The sequence below is a fragment of the Myotis daubentonii genome, chromosome 15 (genome assembly GCF_963259705.1).
Source record: "Myotis daubentonii chromosome 15, mMyoDau2.1, whole genome shotgun sequence".
Taxonomy (NCBI): domain Eukaryota; kingdom Metazoa; phylum Chordata; class Mammalia; order Chiroptera; family Vespertilionidae; genus Myotis; species Myotis daubentonii.
In genome coordinates this window covers 35,703,465-35,721,282 of record NC_081854.1, presented here as the reverse complement: position 1 = coordinate 35,721,282, position 17,818 = coordinate 35,703,465, and the positions used below count along the sequence as shown (strand labels likewise).

The window sequence follows — 17,818 nt, the reverse complement described above, 5'->3', positions numbered from 1 at the left end:
TGAACAATGAATGGCATTGATCTTTTTAAAAAAAATTAAAACAAATCAATACATGCTCATTGTAGAAACTTTGGGGGTGGCATAAAAAAGAACACCAAATGTACCCAAACAGGGTTACACCCAAGTTGGATGTATTAGTCAGCACCCACATGGATACATCTCGAAAACTGTTATGTGCAGTCAAAGAACTCAGATTCCCAAAAGTACACAACTTTTTTTTTTTTAATCCTTACCCGAGGATATGTTTACTGATTTTAGAGAGAGGAAGGGGGCGGGGGAAGATAGAAGGGGGGGAGTGAGGCGGGGGGGGGGGGGGGCGTGGGCGAGAAAAACTGACTAGTTGTGCTGGGGTCCAATCCCAGCAGGTCCAGGGGTCCCCAAAGGTGTGGACGGAGTCGGCGAAGAAGGAATGACACAGAGACAGCGTTCAGTTGATCAGCAGCCTAGCCAGGATCTCTAGCCAGGATCTCCAGCCAAGTTCTGTTCAGGATCTCCAGCGAAGTTCTGGTGTTTATTGTCTTGTTACATCTGTATTTATACCAGTTGATTCCAATCCTATCAATCTCTATTCCAAAGGTTAGGGCGTTTCTTATCTCCATTCCAGGGAGTAAAGATTATGTAGCTTAAGGGTGATTGTTTGTAGTTAAAGTGATTAATTACCCGCCTGGCACTTAGTTAAGGGGTTTTATTCCCTCCCTAACTTCAGGGGAAAATTCCTACCTGGGGAAACAACCTTTCTCAGAGAGGTGACCTTGGTTAAAACACATAGTGCCAAGAAGGTGAGCAAACATATTAAGAACAGTATGCCATATATGCCAGGTCCCTTGAAACAGCAAGGATGGACCGGCTCCCAGCATAGTTGCCTCCCAGATAGAACCTGCAACCTAGGTATAGGTCCTGATGGGGAATTGAGCCTGCAACCTTTTTGGTGTATGGGATGTTACTCCAACTAACTGAGCCATTGGGCCAGGCCAAAAGTACCCAACATTTGATTCTATTTGTATGAAGTTCAAGGAGGAGTAAGAACCATCTATAGTGACAGCAGCAGATCAGGGGGTGCTGGGTCCGGAAGAAACTACTGGGCTTGGGAATGTTCTATACCAATATCTTGATTACAGTGGCAGTTACATGGGGCTATACGTTCATCAACACTTGTCAGCCTGTTCTTTGAAAATGGGCACACTTGACTTCATGTAAATTATACTTCAATAACATTGGCTTAAAAGTGGGGGGTGGGTGGGGGCAATGACCTATAATTCCACTCTTCTGCTGTGGGATCTTAGACAAACCCTCAATCTTGCCTTGGTTACCCTGATCTTGGTTACCCAGATCTAACCGCTATTCAGGTTTTGGTGCATGTATGTAACTTAATCAACTGTGTGTAAGAAATATTAGTTCCAGATAAACTACCAATTCTTTGTAATAAAGCATGTCCCAAAATTCACGCAAGAAGTAATTTTGATAGAAAACACAGGTTTATAATTAAAAATTGTAAATTTTTATTGATTCATAAAGTGTACAGTATAGGGTTATGTATGGAATAGCATACCAGGTAAACTGGATTATCATGTCGCGATAGCGAGCACCATTAACCGTTATTGCCTGAGCAGCCGCATTTTCAAAGAATGGTCTGATGATGCCTCCAGCCCAAACTCTGCACCAAACAGTGACACGTTGTGCATGCATTTGTTTCTCAACAATCACTCGTGGATTTTCTGAACCCCAAAAACGACAATTTTGTCGATTAACCAAGCCATCAAGATGAAAATGAGCCTCATCGAAATTCAGCCACATTTATGCAAAAACGGTCATGGAAAATTTCAACAAAAGAGTGTGTATGTGCCAGCAAAGCCGTGGAGGCCATTTACCCGATATGCTATTCCATACATAACCTTATACTGTATACTTTATGAATCAATTAAAAAACTACAATTTTTAATTATAAACCTGTGTTTTTTATCAAAATTACTTCTTGCGTGAATTTATGGGACACCCTTTACTTAAAAAAATTAACCTCAGACTTCCATCATTTGGTGAAAATGAGACAGAAAAGGGGGAGAGGATGGTACTTCATGTTCCTCTTCTTTTGCCCCCTGAAACCAGCGCGGGTGGGTGAGCGGCACAGTGATCTCTCAGCTACCGGCATCGCAGGCTGATGAATAGAATAGGGCCCCCCCCCCCCCCGCCCTCCCTCCTGATGTGCCTAGGAAATGCACTGACTTCACCTCAGCTCAGAAGAGGAAGATGTTCATCAACTTTAGGGTAAAAACACAACTCCTCTCCTTACATTGGAAGAGTAGCACATTTTATGAGGTGATCAGCACATTAGATGCCATCAGTACAGCGTGTGTGTGCCATTATGGTGGTGTCTCATGCCTGGTAAACATGAGGTTCGGGAGTGATCTCCTAGCTGATGTAATTTCCAGACAGAGCTTTCAGACAGAGCTTCCAGAGAGTTCCCCAAAAGCAACAGCCCCACGTGTAGCTATGAAAAGGGACCACTTGAGAACAAACAATGTTGTTGCCTGCTTTTGGTGCTTGGCATTTTATAACAAGTGTGGCCTTGTGTTGTTAAATAGGCTCCAAAAACAGGACTTAAAAGAGGTCCTACCTTATTCCATCCTGTGTTACTGGACAGTCTGATAAAGCCGGCGTTGAGTGTGCCGCACCCCCAGAAGTGGCGTCTGAGGAGGAATGTGCTGTTGCATGAGTGTGAGCAATATAATCTCCCCAGACTGCAGCCCACGGGGTGGCTGGGGAGCTGTCTGTACCCACGGAGGGTGGGGGAAACATCCTCCTTCAAACCCCGGTTTCTAACCAGCAGCGGCTTGGGCTCCCAGGTGACTCGTGGCCAAGTCTGGGACCGTTTAGTTGTCACAAATTGGGGATGACGCTCTGTGGGCAGAGGCCGGGCTGCTGCTGAATGGCTCCAATGCTCAGGGCCGCCCGCCGCCTGCCACCAAGAACGATCCGGCCCAATGTCCGCAGCGTGAAGGCTGGAAGCCCTGCCGAGATGTTTATCGGGAGAGTCTGCACTCCAGCTGCTGGGCAAACGGGAAAGGCCAGAGACGTGGACTGGCTGGGGGTCCATATCCGAGGCCGCAGAAACATGGGTTCTAAAACGACAGAGGTGAAGTGAAACAGCCGAAGCTTATTCCAAGGGCTCACTGGGCCAGGCTCTGGGCTTGGCATCGCTTACCGCACTTCACTTCTTCAACTCCGGAAAAAGGTGCTGCTAGGACCCCACTTGGTAGGAAACCAACCGAAGACACACACAGTTGGAAAAGGGAAGAGGTTGTGTTCTTCTTGGCATACTTTTTTTGGGGGGTGGGGTGGGGAGGGAGGGTGGTGATTTTTGCGGGGGGAGGGTATCTGGTTGCCCCCACTCAACTCTGAGCTCCAAGAGGAGATGTTGTGTCAACTGGATCTGTAGCACTCAACCAAGTCCCTGGCACTCAGCAGGTGCTAGAGGTGTTTGAGGGAACGGAATGAAAGACTGAAGGGTCAGGGCAATGCTGCCTAGTGCTTAGACCCTTGGCAGTGCAGTTAGATTTCCAACCATTCGGCAGATAGCCACTGTGCACCGGCTCGGGGCCCGGCGCAGGGAAACAGGTAGCGGCATGCTGTTGCTAACTAATCTCTACTGGCTCATGGGAGCCGACTGTTCCTTCTTAAGGAAGCTTGCAAGCTGGTTGTCAAAGAGCCATTAAACAAGAATAAATTACAGTTACCACGAAATAAATTATATATTTTAAAAGGTAATAAAACGCATCACTTCCTAATTATTCTTCTATGTTTTACTAGTATCTCTGTGCTGGAGGTTATTTATGTCTGTTGCAGGGGTCGCCAAGCTTTTTCTGTACAAGGGCCAGAGAGTAAGTGTTTCAGGCTCCGCGGGCCAGGAGCTGAATCTGGCCCTCTCGCCTCTGTTCGCTGTCCCCCGGTCTGCCGTCTGTAGGGCGGAATTACGCTCTCATGGAGCCCATCTCTTTCCAGCTCCACGTCCAGCCATGCATGTTGGCAGCTTGAAATCGGCCACGGTAGGAATATTTACACCCTGGAAATTGTCAAACGTTGTGAATCAGGGCTTTCCTTTTTTTCAACACGGTGATTGTTAAACATTTACCAGCGCACCACTGGACACAGTGATGGGCCCAACTGGAATGAACCCTGCCCTTTTGAGGTTACAGTTGGGTTCCTGCACAATTTCGTGGTGGGCAGGGCAAGGAGGGAGCGGAGAAAGGCTGGTGAGGGTCTCACCAGAGACCACTCCGATGAGGACACCCATGTGTGGTGTGTCTGCCGAAAGGGCAGGGCTGCTAGAAGAGGGTGCTCAGGTGGCCCTCTCCGTGGGCTGGCCACTCACAGTGCTCCCCTCCCCCATTTCCTCAGATGCCGCCGTGGGCAGCGAGGCAGCAGGGCTGTCTTTCCCCTCTGAGTTAGCTCAGGGGGAGACTTCAGGGAGGTGGGAATGGAGATGTGAGCTCATGAGGGCAGTTTACTACCCGGTCACTACAACGCCAGCTCCCCGCACGGCACTTGCCACAGTGTAGGTTCTCCGCCAATGTGGCCCAGGGGTGAACCCCTCCTGGTTGCTGAACTCAAGTGATGCAGTGAGCTCAGATAAGGAGGGACCTGCCTCAAACAGGGAGGGACCGCCACAAAGAATGCAGAAAAGGACAGGTTTGTCTGGTGACCTTGTTGAATGAACTGGCCGATGGGAGCTCAAGGAGAGTGAAGGGTTTGTGAACTTCAGTGTCTTCTCTGCTGCTCCGTGAAGTTCTCAAGTTCAATGCCAGGAAAGTGAGCTCTAAGGGGCTGGGACCACTTTTTTTTTTTGAGTCTGGATTCCCATGGCATTGAAGATGACTTGGGTACATATCCATCCATGGAAACTTGATGGGCTTGTGTTTCCTACAGAGGTTGGGGTCCCGTGGGGAGGGGACTTTTGATGGAATCTGACAGCTGGACTCAGATTTATTTCTAGGTCAGGAACCTGGAATAGTGGGAGCGAGGCTGCTCTGTAATGAGTTACATGAGTCCCAGTCTAGGAGGCTGGGGACTTAACTATCGCCAACTGAACACTAATAACATCCCATCTCATCGTGTCTCAACTTACTGACGTGGTCCTACGGTCGGCACGTTTTGAAGCACCAGGGAATAGGTGAGTGTGACCATCAGTCATTGTTGAGCCCTGACCCCGTGCTGGCCCTGAGCCAGCTCTGCTGTCAACCAGGAACTCCTGATTTCTGCCCCAAGGAGCTTTTCTTCTTACAGTGTCTTGGGGGCTCCATGTCACTGCTTTCAAACTAAAATTTAAAAATGATTTAGACCGGCCAGTGTGGCTCAGTGGTTGAGCACCAACCCATGAACCAGGAAGTCACAGTTCGATTCCCAGTCAGGGCATATGCCCGGGGTTGAGGTCTCGATCCCCAGTAGGGGGCATGCAGGAGGCAGCCGATCGATAATTCTCTCTCATCACTGATGTTTCTATCTCTCCTCTCTCTGCAATCAATAAAAACATATTTTAAAACAATTATTTAAAGATGACCGATTGAATTCAATACTTTCAAATCTCTGAGGCCTCTGCCCTGCATTGCCCGGGTACCTTGTGTGCCTTGGCAAACAAGCTAGTTTCCTGCACAGGCCAAGCGTCCTCCCACCTCTTTGTATGTGCCATTCCACCTTTGTATGTGACCAAGGCCCCCCCAACGCCCCCGCTCCCGAGCACTTTTCCCCTCTTTACCTGATTCTTAAAGACCTCCTGAAGTCAGGACATGTACTCCAGCATCTGCTGGGTTCAGTGTTCCCTCTCTGTTCCTGGAGCTTAAGCACAGGGTGGTTGGTCATTGTCTTTATCGTCCTTTATCTGATCTCCATACCTGGGTCAATCCTGACTAGCTACGTGAGCCTGGGCAAGTAGCTCAGCCTCTCTGTGCCCTCATCTGCGGGTGAGGACGGTGATGGCAGCTATGTCCTAAGGTTGCTGCGACAAAGGAAAGGTGCATGCACGTACAACTCGTAGCACATTGGAAGTGGCTATTACAGGAATTACTCCTACGACAACACAGAGCAGGAGCTCAATAAACCTATCATGCATCCCTTAACGACTTAGGGGTGGAGGGCTTGATCACAGCCATCCCTTGCACCCACACCTACAGCATGAGGTGGGGGCTCGGGTTTGCCCCTTTTCTTGTTTGGTTTTCTCAAGGCCGTTGAAGCTTAGAAGTTGAATGAAATGCCAGCAAATTGTGGGGAGATGCTGAATACCTCACTTTCTCGCTAAACTGTGCCTCCCTCAGGGTGCACCAGGAAGAAGAGCTCTGCCCATCTCCTGGGCAGCCTGGACATTTGAGTCATTTCTGTGAGGGACTGGGCCCTGCCTTCCACCCCCTTCCCCAACCCAGGCTCAGGGGGAGCCCCTCCATCTTGTCTGTTCTGGGAGAGAATGGGGAGGAGATACTCCCACCACAGGGGCTCTGTGGATAAACTGCGGCATTCATGATAGGATTCAACACACGCGCCCACACCCATGTGTTCCCTGCAGGGCACCTTCACTTAACGAAAAGGCAAACATGTGGGGGTTTGGAAGGTATTAACTGCAGAAGCGTGTGGACCTGAGAAAGCCTGAGGGAGCGGAGCCTTTGCTGGGCGGCCTTAGGTGTCTCCTGATGCCAGGAAGGGAACGTTTTCCTTTCAGCTCTAGTCCTGAGTGACACTGCGGTTCATCCCACAAAGCGCTTGCAGGAGGAGCTGCTCCCCAGCGGGTGAAGCAGAGATGAAGGGCCAGGTCCCGCTCTGAGCGGAGAGGTACAGAAGCGGGAGTTACTGGGGTGCAGGAAGAGGAGGGGGCAGTCCAGGACCTTTGGGGGGGCCTTGGTTGTATAGGTTCTTAGAAGGGGTCAGGCTCCACGGGCAGGAAAAAGGAGGAGGTTGGCCAGCCTGCCCCCTCCCCGAAGGCAGCTCTGGACCCAAAAGGCCAAGGCTGGTAGGCATCTGGGAAAGGCCCAGTGTCTGCTGGGCTGACACGGGCAGGGTAGGCTCATTACCCAGACAATTGAGGGAGCATTTTCAAGGCGAGGGGACACCCCTGTCCTTATGGCCACATCTGGCTAGCCAGATGTGCATCCCGAGCTGTGGTGGGGGTGTCAGAGGTCAGGCGGTCCCGCCCCTACCCCTCCGGCCCGGCCCCGCCCCGCCCGGTCCCTCGGGGTTGCACCTGGCTGCACCTTGGCCGTCCGCGGTGACATGTTTCGGGGCGTTGACATGTTTCCGGGCGTGGATGTTTCCGACCGGGGCCGCCGGCATGGGGAGCGTGGGGTGCGGGGACCACGGCTGGTCCCGGATCCGGTCCCGCCCGTGGGCCTCGCGGCTCCGCACCAGCCTGGGCACCGGCGGGGGCGCGGCTGGGCGTGACGTCACGCGCCCCGCCCCGCCCCCGCGGCCCCAGCCCCCTCCCGTTCCGGGCGGGGCGGGCGGGACCGGCCGGGGCTCGCGCGCCTCAGCCCCCTCCCCAGGGGCCGCCCCTCCCGTCGGGCCGCGCCTCGGCCCCTCGCGTCCCCGCCCGGCCCGGCTCCGCCTGCGAGAGGCCGCCGCCGCGGCCGCCGCCGTTGCCGCCATTGACGTCAGAGGGGCGGGCACATGACCCCGCGGGGACCAATCGCGCGGGCGCCGAGCGGCTTCTGCAATCTCTCAACAGAGCCGGCCCCCGCGGCCCCCGCCGCACACTCGCCCGCGGACGGCCGCCCAGACACACGTACTGTACACACGAGCGGGCGGCGGGGCCGAGACACGCCCGCTGCCGGCCCCCGGCGCTGCCGCTCCCCGCCCGCCCGCCGCCCCGCCGGTCCGGCCGCGCGAGCATGCACCCGACGAGCTAGGAGGAAGCCGAGCCCCGCAGGAAGGACCGCGCCGCCGCGCCCGCCGCCGCCCGCCGGCCCCTCCCCTGCGGGCGCCCCCTGCCCCCCACCCCCCCACCTTCCTGAGCGGTGGGGGGGTGCGGGCCGCCGACCGGGGGCCCCGCCGCCCCGCAGCCGGGACAGCCCCTTTCCCCGCCCCCGGCCCCCTCCCCGGCCCGGCCGGCCATGGATCTGACCAGCAGCTCGGGCGGCGGCGGCGACCCCCGGCAGATCGAGGAGACCAAGCCGCTGCTGGGGGGCGACGTGCCGGCCCCCGAGGGCACGAAGATGGGCGCCGTGCCCTGTCGCCGGGCCCTCCTCCTGTGCAACGGCATGAGGTACAAACTGCTGCAGGAGGGCGACATCCAGGTCTGTGTCATCCGGCACCCGCGGACCTTTCTCAGCAAGATCCTCACCTCGAAATTCCTGAGGCGCTGGGAGCCGCACCACCTAACGCTGGCCGACAACAGCCTGGCGTCCGCCACGGTGAGTCGCTCCGCTCCGCGTGGCCGCGCGCCGGCTCCCCCGCGCCTCCCCTGGGACCGCAGGGCGCCCCCTCCCACGGCTGCACCTGGAGCCCGGGGCCCCCGCCGCGCACCGCGGGGCGCCAGGGGCGGGGAGCGCCCGGCGTCCCGCTCCCGGCCTGGGCTCGGCGCCGGGTGGAGGACCCCGAGGAGCTCTGCCCGGCCGGCGGTTCGGGGGACCCTGAGGATCCTGGAGAGGATCTGGCCCAGCCCCGGCTGAGCCTTGGGGGACCTCGGGCCCAGCGCTCGGGTTTCTTGCGGGTGGGACCGTGGGCTGGACCGGCTGGGCCCCGGTGGTGGTGAGGGTTCCCTTTCTGAAAGCCTGCGGGGGACGGGGAAACAAAACAACCAAAAAAATAAAACACCTCCCCTCCACCCCCCAAGCCCCAAACCCCCAACAACCTCAAAACCCCCAAACCCAAAGAATTTCCAGAAACCAGTTCCTTTCTTTGAACTGTACCCATCTTTTATTCTCTTTCCTGCCCGGGCTGGCAGGCAAAACTGGGTGCTTCCCTTTCTGAAGAAAAATCTCTTTGGCACATTGGGGGGCTGGAGGGGGAGGGGCAGGGGCAGGGGCGGGGGTCCGGGACCGTCTCCTCCCCACCCAGGGCTGAGGGTCAGGTTCTAGTGTGGAAGCTGGCTCGTGGGGCTCCGGTCTGGCATTGTCTGTGAAGTGTGTGTGTAGATGTGTGTTTCCATGCTGGTTTTTTTAATTTTGTTACTGTTATTGTTTTTAAATGTGTGGTTGGGACTGGGTCAGCTGGGTGAGAGGGAGAAGAGCAGTCATTGATCTGCTTCTAAAATCAAGCCTGCAAGGTGGAGAAAGGGCTGTGGTGGGGTCGCAGGGCGGGGGTGGCGGGCAGGAGCCTGAACAGGATGCTTTGTGTTTTGAAACAAGGACAGTTTAAAGCACCAGATCTGCTTGGGCCTGAGCCTTGCTGAGAGGGTTCCTTCCTCTACTGAGAGGTGACAGGTCTTCCCCAGAATGCACACTCCCCCCCTGGGGCCACTGTGAGCCTGTTTACTAAGCACAGTGGGGGGTGGGGTGGGAGGGGGGACCAGAATCCACCGCCTGCCCACACCTGTGCCAAGAAAACCCAGCCAGGAAATAGGGTGTCGCTTACATAGCATGTCACAAACGTGTAGCGTGTGTAGACATTTCCCCGGCATCCATGTTCCCTTGGCAGTGTGTCACAGGCCGTGACACATGCTCCAAGGAATGGGGAGGGGGAAAAGTTAGCAGGAGAAACCTTACTCCTCGAAACAACTTCCCCCCCTCCTGAGAGCGTTGAAGCACACGAGGACTTTTATTCTGAATTTTGGGTCCGACGTGCTGAGAACACCTATTTTTTCTTTCCTGTGGGCACGTTGGTGCAATGTCTGCAAAGGCTGCTTCCTCAGGGTGGATCACTGGCTGTCGAGAAGCGGCCCAGGCCCAATTTCAGGCTCATGCATGTTTAGGAACCACAGGGCTTAGCGTTTGGCTTTTCCTTTGATGGAGGGAGAGCCTCGGAAAATGTGCCCTCGCACACCATTTCAGATTGGGGAGGGACTAGTGTCCTCAGTAGTTCCTTGCCTGGGACCTACCTGGAGCGCCCAAATCTGGCTTCAGAATTGTCCCCTGGCTCATGGGGGGCTTTATTTTTTTCTGCCACCCCTCAAAGTGAAGGGGAGTGTGTGTGTGTGTGTGTGTGTGTGTGTGTGTGTGTATAGAAATGGTTGAGAGGCACAGTGACCCTCTGTGGGAAGGACAGGCTGAGCCAGGAGTGTGTCCTCTGCTGCTACTGGCCATAGTCTGGGGGAAGCCAGCTTTGGAGGCTCAAGGCCCCAGACTTACCTCTGATTGCTCAAGATGTATACGTGAGCGAGAGGGGGAAGGAGGAAAGGCTGAAGCGGGGCGCTGGTTTCTTAAGCAGCCAGAGAGAGGCCCTGGCCCCACCTTCACCCGCAAGGTGGGTGGCACTTTTGTAGCTTGGGCCTTTCTGGAGAGGAGCTGTGGTTTTCAGGACTGGGGACTGAGCACTCTCCATGGAACGAGATTTGTCTCAGCAGAGCCTTGCTCTGGCGTTGGGAAATGTGGAAGGAGGAACTCTGAGCAAGTGTCCAATGAGCTGGCATAATTCCCCTTCCTCTGCCTGTCATCACCAAGCCCCTCGGGTAGGGCAGGGGTGTCCTTAAATCTCCCCATGGGGGGCTCCCGGGGAGTACATGGCTCTCTGTGCCAGGGCCTGTGAGCATGGCGGGGGGCTGCTGAGGCAGGCCTGGTCGAGCGGCTGCCTCCAGGGCAGAGGTGGGGTTGGCACGGCTACTGGGGACCTTGCCTTATCCTGAGACACCTGGTTGGTGTCCAGGTCCTAGGAAACAAAGCAGCCCCGAGGGGTTTTTCTGAGGCCTGGGCGTTATGTAATCGGTCTGCATTTTATAGTGCGGCCCAAGCACTCTATTGAGAAATATTAGCCCAAATGAAACAAAGGTGAATTTGAGTGCAGTTCACTACAACAAGCCCTGTGTAGCCCTGTGGCTTTGTGTAGAGTCCCTGGCCCAGTCTCACACTGCCGATATATCAAGTGTGTTTCCTCTCCTTTCTTGAAACGTATATCATCTGTCTATACAGCTCAACTCAGAACCGTTTGGTAATTATATGGTTAATTGTGTGGGCTTCAGGAACAAGAGTCAGAGTGATTGATCTGGATCCGAATGAATAAACCAACTAAATACACTCTTTTGCCCAAATTGTCTTTGGAGTCTGTCTACACTGATCCAATAAATTGGATTGTTTCAGAGATAAAGACCAGGGCCACAGCTGTCTCCAGGAGGGTGGAAGCATATGGGGCGCCCAGGCCCACATGGGCAGCAGTTCCTGCTGGCTTCGCCCCTCAGGTGGACCTCTCTTGAGTCCCTGTTGGGGAGATGGGTCAGACTGGGGCCCCAGGGACTGGCAGCCTCACTCCCTGGCTTGGCTATAAACTTTACCTTGTGTGGGGTCAGGTTGGAGCTTGCTCTGTGCCTGTCTCCTGGGCCAGTTACTGATTAAATCCTTGCAGAGCCAACAGTGTGCCTGACGTGGCCTGTGACAGTGCCGGGCCTGATGCACTTTGTGCTTGAGACTTTGGATCCAGAAAGCTCATAAACAAAGAAGGAAACACAAAGGCAACAGCGACCTGGCTGACGTGTGAGGGGTGATTGGGAGGCATCCACCCCTTCCCTGGGGTACACATGACCACACCTTGTGGGGGAAGGGCCCGCTTGCCCAGCCCGTGGCCCAGCCCTGGCGCCTCCTTCCTCTTTTGCATCCAGACTTCCCAGTCCCTGGGCTTCCCTGGGGCTTCGTGGTGGCGGTCAGTCGTAGCCGACGGCCAGGCATTCTGCATAAGCAGCCAGGTCCTGTGAGACCAGAATCCATTTTGCTATTCTGTGTCTAGGTTGAATTTGATCACCTGCTAGACATGTTTGTCCACTGGAAGAGGGCTTTGTCTGTGTGCTTTGTTTCCTCTGCACCGAAGAAGTACAAATACGCTGCTGACATTCTATTTCACCTAATTTTGTGCACGCATCACATGGCATCTCGTGGTGGATCCTGTCCGGAAAGTCTTTTATTCATTGACCCAACAGGGATGGGGCACAGGTGACAGCAGTGTTCTTTATTCTCAGGCCTTAATTCATCAGCGACTTGTTTTTAAATCCTCACCACTCTGCTGCTCTGATTGAAATGTTTCTGGCCTTCCAGTCACGAGAGGAACAGAGAAGCCACCTTAATTCTCATTAGGTCCCTTTAGTCTGGTGTTTCCGTGGGGAGAGCCTTCTTCTGAACTTGCAGTTCCTAAGCATCTAGGTGTCAACTGTGGAGCAGAGAGTTCATCCCAACGGTGTGATTTCCACTGGAGAATTAAAGGTTGTGTCCCACGGGGATGCATCTGCGCACGCGTGCGTGAGTGTGTGTGTGTGTGTACACATGTGCTGACTTTTTTCACTTTGTATCATGTACCGCTTCCCGCCTTTGATTTATGTGGTGTTTATTGAGGCAGTTAGTAAACACAAGGAATTTTTATTTTCAATGCCATTTGTCACAAGATTTTTGAATATATCACATTTGTTTCTGGATAACTTGTCTGATTGGAGATGGTGGAGGGGAGGGGCAGAGATGGAGGAGAAAAAAATCTAAATTCTCTGTAAACAACAAATGTGGCCTGCCTTCCCCAGGCTGTGGTAAATAAGTGCATTTTAAGGGGGGAGTATGTTTTGATGCTGCCATTCACTCGCCTGGTGCAATCTGAGATGCCCTTTCTGGCCACGGGCAGAACTGTGCCAGTCCAGGTGGAGGGGGTTTCACCGCTTGTGGCTGGGCTTTGCTGTCGAGCTGGCGATGGAGGTGGGCGAGGCGGATGTGTGCCTCCGGCTTGGGCTCCGTGGCCCACAGGTGGCTTCTCCACAGGGCCCGCTGACTCACATGGCTGGGGCACTGTGCCCAGCAAGGCTAGGGGGAGCCTGGTGGCCGCATGACCAAAGCTGTCTTGGGGCAGAAGGGCAGCTTCTCTCCAGGCCAGCCATGCGGGTGGTACCCCTTGGTGTTTTGGCAGAATGGACCTGTGAGGTAGCCGAGTTATGCCTTTGATGAAAGGATTCAGTGAGATTACGTGAGGCAGCCTAATGGTTTAGGATGCCTCCACCATGAGGCAGAGCAAACTCTGGGGTTGCGGTCCCTTGGGCCTGGGTCTGGATTCTGAGGTTATGACTTCCTGGCTGTGTGACTTCTGGCACGTGCTTTCCCTTGCTGGGCCTTGCTTTTTCTTCCTCTGGAGGGTGGGCCAATGCTGCCTCATTGACAGGTTTGCCGTAAGGATTGGAAAGAATTTAGTTTAGCATCTAGTAGTATGGCCAGCATAGAGTAGGGGTGTGACAAGAGGCCAGTATTCCAATTCATGTTTTCCTAATTGCCCTGAGAGAGCGTGTGTGAAACTGCACAAGTGGAAGGGGTTATTGCTATTTAAAAACGGGCAGTCTCCAGAGAAAAGTCTCTTGAGATGAGCAGTGCATTTGGGAAAGTTAGGGCTATTTAGCAGATCTGGTATGCATGGAGGCAAGAAATTGTTAAAAGCAGTTGAAGAAAAATTCCTCAGGGGGCACAGTCTAGTGTCTTTAAAAAACACACCACATAATTCTTTTCTTTTTTTGAAAATTGAAACAGTGATGCACACATCAAATAAATTCAGAGAATACAGCAAGGCATTGAAGGAAAAACGAAGCATCTCTCTTACTGTCTTCATGTACCACAGCCCCTCGTTCTCCTAGGCAAGCCCTGTTCCCATTCCTGTGTATCCTTGCTGCCCGTTTTGGCATTTACATGCAGACCCAGGCCATTGTTTCTCATTGGACGATGTCTTTTGGAGGTTATCCTAGATCTGTGCCTACGCAGCTGCCCTGTTCTTTTTCACTGATGCGTAGTGTTCCGTTGTAGAGGGGCACGACAATAATGGCAGACCATTCCCTGCTGCTGGGGCATTTAGATCAGTTCCAATCTTTTGCTATTTTAAACTTTCCATTTTTATTCAGTTGAGTTGTTTTTGTTTAGATAATCTGAATGTTTTTTGCTTACTTTCTTGGTGGGTGTTAAACTATTTAGTCCCAGAGTTGCTTTGCAAGGGCAAGCTGACCCTCCCTCAGAATGCCTTGTCTGAGATCACTGCTGCCTGGAGTCAGGCTTCAGTCTGGCTGAATGTCACTGGTCAGGGAGCCCCCTTGGAGGGTCTGGCTACCTGGCCCCGCCTGGAGCTGAACACAGGTGAGCAGGGGGGCGCCGACCAGTCATACTGACCTCTGCCCCAAGGACAAGGGTCTGCATAGCCCAGGACAGCTGTTTCCTGCTCCACCTGAGAGCATCATTTTTGTCTCCAGACTTCCTGCTTCCCCAGGATGGAAGCCAAGCCCGAGTGGCCCTGGGGTAGAGAAAGGGAGGAAGTGAGAATGCCTTTTCCCAGCTCTTGGCTCTGGTGATAGGGCACCTAGTGCATTCAACAGGGCGGTGAGGGAGGCCAGATGCGTTTGAAAGGAAACTTTGCTGACATTAGCAGAGTCCTACCAGAGGGTGATGAGGCGTGTGTGTGCATGTAGATGGGGGAGGTGTCCGTGTATATTGAGGCAAAGGGGACAGCAGAGAAAATATTTCTGGTGTTGACATTGGTCCCTGTGTTTAGTCGCCATTTCTTTCTCCTGTGATGTGCAGAAAGGTTTATACGAGCATCTCGGGTGTGCAGTGAGGGGGACAGAGAACAGCCAGACCCAGCAGAGTGGTCAGATCAGCAATCTAGGGTCCCACCCCTGCAACTTCCTAGCTGGTGGGTGACCTTGGGCCAGTCTCCTAACCTCTGTCCTTATCTGTGAAGTTCAGATTATGGAACTTCCTTTTGGCATTGACCTCAGGGTTTAGGTGAGGTAAGTAAGGCATGGCGGTTCATTCAGTATTAACGTGGCAGATAAATATCACTGTTCTAGACACTTTGAAGAAAACCAGTCCCTGTTCTCCTGGACATTGTGTTGGTGGGGTGGGTGACAGACAGTAAGCCACTAAACAAGTAAATGTGAAACCTGACCGGCGGTGGGTGGCAGGGGCCCTGGAGAAAAGAAAGCAGGCAGGCAGGTGCATGTTCGGGGCTTGGGGCCTGGGAGCCTTGTGGCTTTGCATGTGGTGGTCAGGAAAGGGAAGAAGGCGATAATCTGGAGGGAGAGCATTCCAGGCAGAGAGAATGGCAAGTGCAAAGGCCCTGAGGCTGGCTGGTACTTAGAAATCACACAATAAAGTGGCTGGTACTGAATAAATCCTCTACAGTTGTCATTACCCTGCTTTCCAGGAGCTGTGAGCATCTATTAAAAAATGCTCATGAGCACCCAGAATGTGCCAGGTGCTGGGTGTACAGGCAGCTCCCTGTCCCATGGAGCTTTCATTCTAGTGCTACTGGTGTGTGTGTGTGTGTGTGTGTGTGTGTGTGTGTGTGTGTGTGTATCCCAGCTCCCTCCCAGTAAATAGTGAAGAATAGCGGTGCTTTAAGAGAGTCTTAAATTACAAAGCCCAGCAAAACTTTTAAAAACCAGCTCCTTTTGTCCCTACCATTGCAAGGGTCCCAGGATCTAGAACACACTGACCATCGAAATTGCTTCCAGGGGAGAGGCAAGGGGAAGTGTGTTGCCCAAACACCCTTACAAATGACTCAGCAGCAGGGCTGGGACTCACACCCAGGACTCCTGCCTCCCAGCACCTTCCAGTGCCTTCCTTCGTCATTGGCTCTCTTAGTTTCAAGTGGTTATCAGAAGCATATAAACAGATTAGGCTGAGTGAACTCACTCTGGAGGGAAGCAGAAGAGCTGGATTCTCCAGTCCCCAGGAGGGTGATGTGAGGACTGAGGCAGGGCAGCCGATGTTTCCCTGAGGCTGGGCTGGCTCTGAGGGGGTCACCAGGAGGGGAGATAACACTGGAGCTGGCAGTCATTTCCTGGATGTCCTGGGCCAGCCCCGAGCTTTTGGAGCACCCAGTCTGCAAATGGGAGCACACAGTCTGGAAGAGCCCACTGCCTTGGTTTTGGCTCACTGTTCAGCCCAGTGAATCTGATCGCCGGCACGTGCTGGTGTGGGACCGAGCGGGACAGTGGCGCTATCTGTGTGGACGGGGCTGGTGTAGTCAGGGCAGGCTAACTGCTGTAACAACCAGCCCCCACAGCTGGCTGTCTTCACGCAACACGTTTATGTCCTGCTTGCTCACGTCACCGTCCAGTCTGGGTTTCTGCTTCCTGTAGGGCCTCATTGGGGGTGGGGTGGGGTGGGGGGAGAGGAAGCAAGCACCAGGCAGAGCCATTTGTGAGTGTGGCCGGTTCTTGGCCACAGCTCAGCCCTGTAGCTCTCCCAGTGTCCTGGAGGCCGGGGCAGGGTGAGCTGTGTCCAGGACAAAGGAGACCATGGCCTGATGACGACTCCCGCCGAGGACAGGGGTGACGCCGCAGTGGTCTGGAGGTGTCCAAGCTACCAGCAGCAGAGCTGCTTCCCTGGAAAGGGCATTCGAACGACATGGTCTCTTCTGGTTCCTGGGTTGAGTTTGGTGGCAGGTCAGGAAAGTTTGCAGTCTTCTCTCTGTTGGGGAATAGAATAGGATAAATGAATCTTTTGCAGGGGATGGAGCACGGCACTCCTGATTGCCATGACATTTATTGTCCACCTGCTGTGTGCCAGGCACAGTGCTCCTTTACTTTTCCATACAATCCTACGAGGTAGGTATTATTATCTCCATTTTACAGATGCTGCATTGGAGACAAGAAGGATTGGATTGGGAGTAGGTAGAGTTCAGAGGCAAAGGCAGGTCTGCCCCATGCTCGAACATGTGTGTCCATGGATGTATGTGCGTGGTTGGATATACATAAATGATTTCAGCCTCTTGCAGGAACATCTTAATTGAAAATCAGAGGGCTTATCAGTTTAGTGTTTGCCAATGTTTGGCAGACATTCCTTTGTGAATTTGTCAAGTGAGTTCAGGGAACTGGTGTTGGAAAGTGAATGCCAAGTATTTGTAAAAGGTAAGCACCAGGTACTAGTTTGTGGATTGAGTAACAGATATATGTACAAATGGAATTCCCCAGGCACTGCATTTGCAAAGGGGGTGCTCCAAGGTACCCTGTATTTGCAAATGAGTCCTCCCAGATACTGCACTTATTTTTATTTTCTTAAGGTATATTTATTATTTTATTTATTGATTTTAGAGACAGAGAGAGAGGAAAGGAGAGAGATAGAGAAACATCAATTTGTTGTTCCACTTACTTATACATTCATTGGTTGATTCTTGTATGTGCCCTGACTGGGGATCGAACCTGCAAGCTTGGCGTATTGGGACAACACTCTAACCAACTGGCCTACCCAGCCAGGGCTCAGGTACTGCACTTATAAAGTGAGTACCCCAGGTACCGGACTTGCAACTGGAGTGCTCCCAGCCACTGTGCTTCCAAAGTGAGTGCTCCCAAGTGCTTCACTTGCAAAGTCAGACATAATCTTTGCTCCCCAAAGGGTCACAGTTACATTGGGGTACATATGCCTTATCTACTGTCTGGAGGGAGGAAAAGATGCTATTATGGGGCAGGTGGTTTCAGGAAGAACTTCGTAGGAGAGACACACCTGGACAGACAGAGGTAGTTTGAAACGGGAAGAGATGGGGCCAGAGATGGGAATGGCAGAGGGAGAGCAGTGAGCAGAGGAGGAGGGCCAGAGCAACTGGGCATGCTCCAGGTGGCCTGTGACATTCTCCCTGAGTGGTGGGCACCTGGGCACCATAAGAGAGTGTAGGAGGCAAAGATGGAGGTAGAATCGCTTCACAGAGTGGGGCCCACAAGTCAGGGTGAAGTCAGTGCCGGGCTCACCAAGGC

At 53.4% G+C, this 17,818-nt stretch overlaps 2 protein-coding genes across 5 annotated transcripts in view; one reads left to right on the top strand and one right to left on the bottom strand.

The window, feature by feature from the left end:
• Window positions 1-6,537: 6,537 nt before the first annotated feature.
• LOC132217217 (cuticle collagen 40-like) lies at window positions 6,538-7,672 on the bottom strand. Of its 2 annotated transcripts, none has more exons than XM_059667299.1 (2): window positions 7,230-7,672; window positions 6,538-6,798 (listed from the first exon to the last, which is right to left on the bottom strand). In XM_059667299.1, exons 1-2 carry the CDS (start codon window positions 7,618-7,620, stop codon window positions 6,596-6,598), a joined length of 594 nt encoding a protein of 197 aa, XP_059523282.1. In that variant the 5' UTR covers window positions 7,621-7,672; the 3' UTR covers window positions 6,538-6,595. The 2 variants fall into 2 exon arrangements, with proteins under 2 accessions (XP_059523282.1, XP_059523283.1); XM_059667300.1 differs by having other exon boundaries at window positions 7,220-7,641.
• Window positions 7,673-7,942: 270 nt separating this feature from the next.
• The window catches only part of CMIP (c-Maf inducing protein), a 235,438-nt gene continuing 225,562 nt past the window's right edge, over window positions 7,943-17,818 (top strand). For all 3 annotated transcript variants that reach the window (XM_059667295.1, XM_059667296.1, XM_059667294.1), the window contains exon 1: window positions 7,943-8,384. In XM_059667295.1, the coding sequence (XP_059523278.1) occupies window positions 8,085-8,384 (300 nt within the window). In that variant the 5' untranslated portion in view covers window positions 7,943-8,084. The remainder of the gene's footprint in view (window positions 8,385-17,818) is intronic.